Source organism: Geotrypetes seraphini, chromosome 10, assembly GCF_902459505.1.
Source record: "Geotrypetes seraphini chromosome 10, aGeoSer1.1, whole genome shotgun sequence".
NCBI classification, from domain to species: domain Eukaryota; kingdom Metazoa; phylum Chordata; class Amphibia; order Gymnophiona; family Dermophiidae; genus Geotrypetes; species Geotrypetes seraphini.
Genome location: NC_047093.1, coordinates 137,129,180 through 137,138,014, shown reverse-complemented (window position 1 = coordinate 137,138,014; position 8,835 = coordinate 137,129,180). Strand labels below are relative to the sequence as shown.

The following is an 8,835-nucleotide window of genomic DNA, read 5'->3' as shown; positions in this document are numbered from 1 at the left end:
TCAGCCTAGGGAGGGAAAAGTGTTAGGATCCGTCAGCGCTAAAAATCTCTTCGAGGTCAGAGCCAGAGACTAGTGCTGGAGCGGCAGAGCAGAAGCCAAGAGAGCGGGGACATAGGTTTTGGACGTGCGTTATGGAAAAGAAGTCTCCAAACTCCAGCACGAGTCTCTGGCTCTGACAGACCTCGAAGAGATTTTTAGCGCTGACGGATCCTAACACTTTTCCCTCCCTAGGCTGAGACGGATCCGTCAGCGCAAAAATCTCATCAAGGTCTGTCAGCGACAGAAACTACAAGCGCCAGGGACACGGACCTCAGATTTTTAAGGCCGTACGGGTTTAGATCCGCGAGGTCCGTCAGGTCCGTGTTTTACCCCTTCCCGGTATTCCCTGTTATCACCTCCATATCTCTGAGCATTATAATTCACTATCAGTTGTATATGATATTTAGAATTTATTATGCTTGAGTGATTATTTTGTATTTTTGCTACGACTTTTGCCCTATTTTTTGATTTGACTGGCAAATTACAGCATAAAGCTTTAATGCACTTTCTGATCAATTATTTCCCCTATATTAAGGGCTCCTTTTACGAAGCCGCGCTAGCGGTTTAACGCGCATAATAGCGCATGCTAAAACCGCCAGCCGTGCTAGCCGCTACCGCCTCCTCTTGAGCAGGCGGTAGTTTTTCGGCCAGCATGGGGGTTAGCACGTGATGAAAAGTCGCATGCGTTAAAACCCGCAAACGCACCTTTGTAAAAGGAGCCCTAAATGTGTGATAGCATTTAACGCAGTTTGGCAAAAGGGCCCCTACATTTTTCTTAGGTCCTTCTTGCTGTTCCTTTCAGGCCTCAGCAGAATAATATAGCATTTAGGGATAAAGATACATCCCAACAGTCCAGCACTGGAGGCCAGAATAGCAAATATCTCCACTGCCACCATGTACTTGCCCTTGGAACTCAGGTATGTTGGGATGAAGGAGATCCAGACGCTGCAGACAACCAGCAGACTGAAGGTGATATTCTTGGCCTCATTGAAACTGTCAGGTAGATTTCTTGCTAGGAAAGCTATGATGAAGCTGACACCAGCCAGAAATCCCAGATAACCCAGAACACAATAAAATGCAATTACTGACCCTTCATTACACTCAATTAGTATTGTTCCAAGTTCTGATCTCATATTAAGATATGCAAATGGGGGAGTAGTGAACAACCAGGCAAGACACAGAACTGTTTGAATAAGGGAACAGGAAAGGACGATAGAGTTAGAGACCCTGGAACCCATCCATTTCCGGAGCTTGCTTCCAGGTTTGGTGGCTTGGAAGGCTGTGACCACAGTGATGGTTTTTGCCAGTATAGAGGAGAGAGCGATGGAGAAAGTGATCCCAAATGTAGTCTGTCTGAGAATGCAGGTGACATCCTCAGGATGCCCAATGAATAACAATGAACAGAGGAAGCAGAGTGTGAGGGAAATGAGGAGAATATAGCTGATGTGTCGGTTGTTGGCTCTCACTATGGGAGTGTCTCTGTAATAAATAAAGATTCCCAAGATGGCAGTAGTGATGAGAAAGAAGAACATGCTGATGGAAGTTAAAGCAATCCCTAGAGGCTCTTCAAAAGACAGGAAAGTTATCATTTTTGGGATGCAGGCATCTCTTTTCAGGTTTGACCATTGATCATCCGGGCATGTTGTACAGGTGTCCACATCTGAGAAAGAATATTATCATATCATTATCTCACATATATCATGAGGTCTATTTACTAAAGTGCACTTAAATATCATGAGTCCTATAATCTTCACAGCTCAGCCAAGAAAGAGCAGTTTAATTCACATTAACTGCATGGAGAGTGAAGGACTGTGAACTACATATTGAGTTAGCACCTGGAACTTTAACTCTAATGTCTGCAAATAACACGGCTGCATGTAAGAGCAGGTAGTATATGCACTCATGCTACTACAAGTAGATACCATAGATCAATGCACAAAAATTGCAACCATTCCCCCCAATATGAATCCTAAACCCCTCCTTTCTACTGGTGAAGAACTAAACCTTCTCTCGCTCATATGGATCACCCAGCCTTTAATGGTGGTGTCCCTGGGGGGTTAGGCGGGGGGCATGAGCAATCCTCAGACATTTTTTGTTGCTTTTCAAGCTCAGATTGAAAATAGTGGCTCTGATCCATGGTAGTACAGTCTACCAAATAAGGATGATATGACTTTATTTGATAATTTGACCCCCTAGAGTTAATTCTGAAAGGCTGATAAAGCAACATGGAGGAGTGTGTGGCACAGTGGTTGGCTCTACAGCCTCAGCATCCTGGGGTTATGGGTTCAAACCCCGTGCTGCTCCTTGTGACCCTGGGCAAGTCACTTAATCCTCCATAGCCCCAGGTACATTAGATAGATTGTGAGCCCACCGGGACAGAGAGGGAAAATGCTTAAGTACCTTATTGTAAAAACCGCTTAGATAACCTTGATAGGCGGTATATAAAATCCTAATAAACTTGAAACTTAAACTTGAAATGGGGATCATTATTGCCCCACTTGTAATGCATGAGAGACACCCATAAAAAAGTGCTTGGGTCTCTGGCCCTATATCAAGGAGTTATGGGTCAAAGATATTAAGAGAAACAAATGTCCCAAACTTTATTGGAATGTTAGGAAGGGTGGACAGGTGAGTAGTATGGAAATCTAGAATCCTGTCAGGGTTGTGAATTCAAAACAGCACATTCCACTCTTCATACAGCTATCTTCAGACATTCAGTTTATCCTTGGAACTTATTCTCAATAGTTCATCACCTTAATCCATGACAGGACCAAACAACTGTAAGCTGTGCACAATGTGGCTACCAATTCAATTCAGCCTTGCAGCCATCCTAGTGGTCCATCGTGCCCATCAATCTGCTCCCACATTGTCCCCTAGGTCAAAGACCAGTGCCCCAACCGAGACTAACCCTACCTGCGTACACTCCAGTTCTCTTATTGTATACCATTTAGATATCTTTGATGGACGTATATCAAGAAACTAATAAACTTGAAACTTGTGGAAAGTGTATTCAAACAATCTTGTATAATTCTGCAAGCAGGGAACCAGTTTACACAAGCCCACATCTCTCATAAGGAGTCAAGTGATTAAGAATAGCCTACACTTGTTGCTGGTTTTGCAGAAGCCTAGCAACGGAAGGCAAAGAGGTGGAACGGAGATCAGCATCAGTGAGAAGAAAGAGAAAATGAAGCCAAAAGCCAGGCACACTTGGAGAGGAAAAGCATAGCCCCCCAAAGAAACCAGGTCATACAGCTACAAGATTGTGTATTTAAATTCCCTGAAACTGAAAAGCAGGAAGAGGTTCCCAGGGAAGACAAGGTCATAGTCAAGAGATTGAATGCATGTTTTGCATTTGACTTCAATGAGGAAGATAAGGGGCAGAAATGGTAGTCAATGCTGATAAACCAGAGAAACTGAAACAGATCTCTGAAATACTGGAGGATATAATGGGTCAGTTTGACAATCTGAACATTGGCAAAGTCCCTGGACCAGATGGTGTATATCCCAGAATGCATTATAGAATAGAAAAATAAACATGCAGAGCTATTGTTACTAATTTGTTTTTAAAATCCAGCATTGTACTGGAAGACAGGAGGGTGACCAATGTGATACCAATTTTTAAAAAGGGTTCCAGAGGTGATTTGAAATATTATAGACTGATTAGTCTGATATTGGTACCAGGCAAATTGGTAGAAACTATTATAAAGAATAAAATGATAGAACTTGTTCATAAGCATTGATTGATGATAGAAAGCCAACATGGATTTAGTCAAGAGAAATCTTGCCTCACCAATCTACTACATTTCTTTGAAGGGATGAATGAACATGTGGATAAAGGTGAGCCGGTTTATATAGTGCATCTAGCTTTTCAAAAGGCATGATAATTTTTGAACCTAACTGACCTCACTTTTACAGGTCACTTTTTTAATAATTTACCTCACATTTATAAACAGGTCCCCATCAATTTTACTGTGATGGGAAAAAATATTTAGATTATAAGCCCTCTTGGGACAGGGCAGGTTTTACTTCATTTTATTATAAATGAACAAACTTCTCTGTTCCAAAGTGATATACAGTACCTACAATATCTAAAAAATCTGAATGTAAGTCCTCCTTCAGCTACAAATACAGAAGTTGAGTGTTTAATGCATTATCTTAAAAATTCTATAATATATATATATATTTTTTTTATATTTTGGTGATGGTGTGGCTCTACATAATTCTCATAAGACTGAGGATCTGAGTTTTCATAGAAAGATAGAAACATGACAGCATTTAAAGGCCTAATGGCCCATCCAGTCTGCCCTTCCCTACCATCCATTATCTTCTCTTCTCCATAAGAGATCCCACATGCCTGCTCCATGCTATACTAAATTCAGATACAGTCTTCATCTCCACAGGGTTCAGTGCTGGGGCCAATCCTGTTCAATATGTTTGCGAGTGACATTGCTGAAGGGTTAGAAGGAAAAGTGTGCCTTTTTGCAGATGATACCGAGATTTGTAACAGTGTAGACACCGAAGACGTAGTGGAAAATATGAAGAAGGATCTGCAAAAGTTAGAGGAATGGTCTAATGCCTGGCAACTAAAATTCAATGCAAAGAAATGCAGAGTAATGCATTTGGGGATTAATAATCGGAAGGGATCGTATATGCTGGGAGAAGAGAAGCTTATATGCACGGATGGGGAGAGGGACCTTGGGGTTTTAGTGTCCGAAGATCTAAAGCGTGACAAGGCAATGGCTGCTGCCAGAAGGATGCTGGGTTGTATAAAGAGAGGCGTAGCCAGTAGAAGGAAGAAGGTGTTGATATCCCTGTACAGGTCATTGGTAAGGCCCCACTTGGAGTATTGTGTTCAGTTTTGGAGACCCTATCTGACAAAGGACATAAGAAGACTTGAAGCGGTCCAGAGGATGGTGACAAAAATGATAGGAGGCTTGCGCCAGAAAATGTATGAGGAGAGACTGGAAGCCCTGAATATGTATACCCTCGAGGAAAGGAGAGACAGGGGAGATATGATTCAGACATTCAAATACTTGAAGGGTATTAACGTAGAACATAATCTTTTCCAGAAAAAAGAAAAATGGTAAAACCAGAGGACATAATCTACCAGAGGGGTGGTAGATTCAAAGGCAATGTTAGGAAACTCTGCTTTATGAAGAGGGTGGTGGTTGCCTGGAATGCATTTCCGAGAGAGGTGGTGGAGAGTAAAACTGTGACTGAGTTCAAAGAAACATGGGATGAACACAGAGGGTCTAGAATCAAAAAAATAATATTAAAAATTGAACTAAGGCCCATACTGGGCAGACTTGCATGGTCTGTGTCTGTATATGGCCATTTGGTGGAGGATGGGCTGGGGAGGGCTTCAATGGCTAGGAGGGTGTAGATGGGCTGGAGTAGGTTTTAACAAAGATTTTGGCAGTAGGAACCCAAGCACAGTACTGGGTAGAGCATTGGATTCTTGCCCAGAAATAGCTAAGAAGAAAAAAATTTAAATTGAATCAGGTTGGGCAGACTGGATGGACCATTCGGGTCTTTATCTGCCGTCATCTACTATGTTACTACTTCCACTGGGAGGCCATTTCATGTTTCTATTACCCTTTCTATAAAGAAGCATTTTCTTAAATTACTCCTGAGACTATAACCACTTAGCTTCATCCTATGCCTTCTCCGTCTGGTATCCTACCCTAGGATGTTTTGTAATTAAAGAGACAAGGGCTAGTTCCTGAATTATCACCATGGCTGCTTGGCCAGCTGGTAGGAAGAGAGGAATCTTATCAAGTATTTTCCCCATTCTGTAAAGGAAAAAATAGACCCACCTAGCCTGTGTTCTCCCTTTTTTGTATCTCTAACCTATCAATCATTGCATTTCCCACACCTTATCATATGTATGAAATTAAATGTCTTTGTTGGTTTGTACTTGACACCCCGTATTTATTTAAATTTGTATTATGTGCACAGCTTAGATATCTGATAAGCAGTATACAAATTTTTTAATAAATTTGAAAATGAATTACACTTTTTGGAGACCTACATCCCTCCTTAATTTCAAGAACAGGGACCATAATAGATACCCTATATTTATTTGTATCCCATGTTTTCCATGATGTCACCCACCAGTTTGGTTGGAGATCTCTCCCTCTGCACACGGAATACAGTCATAGCAGCAGATGGGTTTTCCTTCCTTGGTTAATTTCCTGTAACCAGGATGGCAACTTGGACTGCATCTGAACTGCGGAGGTTTCTGAAGATTGAGAAAGCATGTTATGTATCTTCATTTGATACTGGACAGTTGTTTCTGAAATGGAATGCTATTTTATTTACTTTTAAATTATCATCATGTGTAATAGCATATTTCATGCATAGGAAGGTACTTGTAAAAATATCCTAAAAGTGTTGATTCTTGTCAGTGCATAGCCAGATTAGACCAGCCTCAGATCAGATGTGATCACTTTAATGGAAATCGATTTATATAGACTAATTAAGTTATATAATAATATTTAGAGCTTACTAACCTAAGGATAGGTTATAATAATCAATAATTGAATATTCATAATGTAGGGTCATGAAATGGTTAACTGTTGTTTAAAATATTGCTCTGGTCTACATAGCTGAAGAAAGTTTACAATCTATTGACTTCATCTGCCTAAAATGTATGTCCCTACCTTACCACATTGTAAGCTGAATAGATAAGAGTTTGAGCCATGATGTGCCCTACCCTTCTGTACATGTAGCATTTAGACCTGTAAGATTTAGATAAGCAGAGAAATGAGCTATTTTCCTATAGGACTATAAGTTGTACCCCTGAACCTATCATAAGTGCTGGTATAGGACCAATAATAATTGTAGAAAAGTTATAGAAGTAACAAATGAAAATTGTAGTTTTTGCATATATTAGTTTGCAAAAAGGGCATAAAAGTCCATGTATTTCCTGTTTCTGACATTCTAGTAGGCAGGCTATTAATTGCACTAGAGTCCGGTATACCATAATAAATTTCTTGTACTTTCTTCACGCCTCTGACTTTGTGTGTCCAAGTGACCTTTCATTTGGCTTCCGAACAGGGACTTGAAGGTCTCTTGACCACTGGTTACTCGATTGGTCACTTGTTTCTGGTCCTACGGCTGATGTGTCTGCTTAGCCAGCTGCCTTCCTTTTGGGGGGTTGGCAGACCTCAGGACGTTGGACCGCTTCAACTGACTTATCTAGTCTCAGTTTAAAGTACAAGAATCTGTATCAGTTTAATTCTGTCCTGGAGTGGCCACCATCTGGTAAGTGGGGATTGATCATCCCTATCCTGCCTCTCGTCTCCTGCCTAGTAAGCCTCTTGATCTGTCGCTGAATTCGTGGGAAAGGATTCTAGGAACTGTTATTTTCTGGTTGAGTAACTGAACTGAAATCTGTTGTGTTTTGTGTGTTTGAGAGTGTCTGAGACGTCCTTGAGGACGAAGCGAGTATGGACCTGTTAGTACTGCGTTTCCCTAGTCCGGAGACGGGCAGGTCCAGGAATTCAGGGAAGTGTTTTTGTCCTCCATTGCACAATGGGGGGATGTCTGTCTACCTGTGGGGATCCCTTGATATGTTAGCTAATTTTAAAACGGGATTTGGCTCTGATTACACTTAACAAATCAACCCTTATTTGTCTGTGCCAGTTAGAATGGCCGGTGTTTGGTGTGGGCTGGCCCCCTCTGGCTCCCTGGAAGAGGACATAACTCGTCAGGTTTTTATGCATTCGTTTGCTGTCGGTTCCTCTTCCAGTCAGCCAATTTTTGCATTCCAATGGGAAAACCCTTCCACTGGACAAACCTCCTAAATAACCTGGACCCGTCTACCCCAGGGCTTTAAAAATAGCCCCACTCTATTCAGCACCGCCCTTGCTTCAGACCTTGCCAATTTCTTCCCTTCATCTGATTTCCAAGTCCTGCAGTATTCCAGGTTTTTTTTATGAGTTCTGTCTGTCCAAATGTATCAGTGAAGTTTAAACTGTCCGTTGTTCAAAACAGGAGAGGGGAGTACCAGTCCTCCTCCTTTTGTGATAAGGACCATGAAGTGTTTAGCACTTCAAATGCGGTTTCTCCTGAAACAGATAAGTGGTTTTGCATTTGAAGCTTTTGGCTATGTTATAAAATGTTTATATATATTCAGAAATAAATATAAACGAAAAATATGATTTCTGGAAATTATATTCCATGCTAAAAAGAAGTTCTTTGTCCAAATTTAGAAGTTATTTGTCTAATTTAAAAATTCTGAAAAGGACTACATCTGTAATTTGATCTCTTTGATCTTTAAGCAACTCTCTCTCCTTTGTGAAATTCTGTAGGAAGGGGGAGTAAGTCTCTACTGAGACCCATGTTGATTGTAAAAGAAAAAAAATGAACAATGTTTAAACTTGTGAGTACAGTAAAACCTTGGTTTGGGAGCATAATTTGTTCCAGAAGCATGCTTGTAGTCCAGGGCACTCGTGTACAAAAATATACATACTTGTATTGCAAGCCCTTGCTCGTTTGGAACAGTCACTGCATTCCTGCAGCGTCATATAGAGAGGAACCATTGGCTCAGTTGTGAAATGTGATGCTTCTATACTGTATGTACGTGTATTGCACGACGTTGCTGGTATATAAAATGTAATCATTGCTTGTCTTATAGAACACTTGCAAACCAAGTTATTTGCAATCCAAAGTTTTACTGTATATTCCAATCTTTATTTTGTATTTCTGTTTATAAATCATGTAAGTTTAGGTATAACAATGTAATTTTTAGGAATGCTTTTGTATTGAAGTAAATATTTTTGCCAGTCAGCT

General features: G+C 40.8%; 1 protein-coding gene across 1 annotated transcript in view; it reads right to left on the bottom strand.

The window, feature by feature from the left end:
• Nucleotides 1-803: 803 nt before the first annotated feature.
• Nucleotides 804-8,835, bottom strand: part of LOC117368642 (vomeronasal type-2 receptor 116-like) — a 65,538-nt gene continuing 57,506 nt past the window's right edge. Inside the window, exons 7-8 of the mRNA XM_033962369.1 lie at nucleotides 6,154-6,280; nucleotides 804-1,699 (exon numbers count right to left, since the gene is read on the bottom strand). Coding sequence (XP_033818260.1) covers nucleotides 804-1,699; nucleotides 6,154-6,280 — 1,023 coding nt within the window. The remainder of the gene's footprint in view (nucleotides 1,700-6,153; nucleotides 6,281-8,835) is intronic.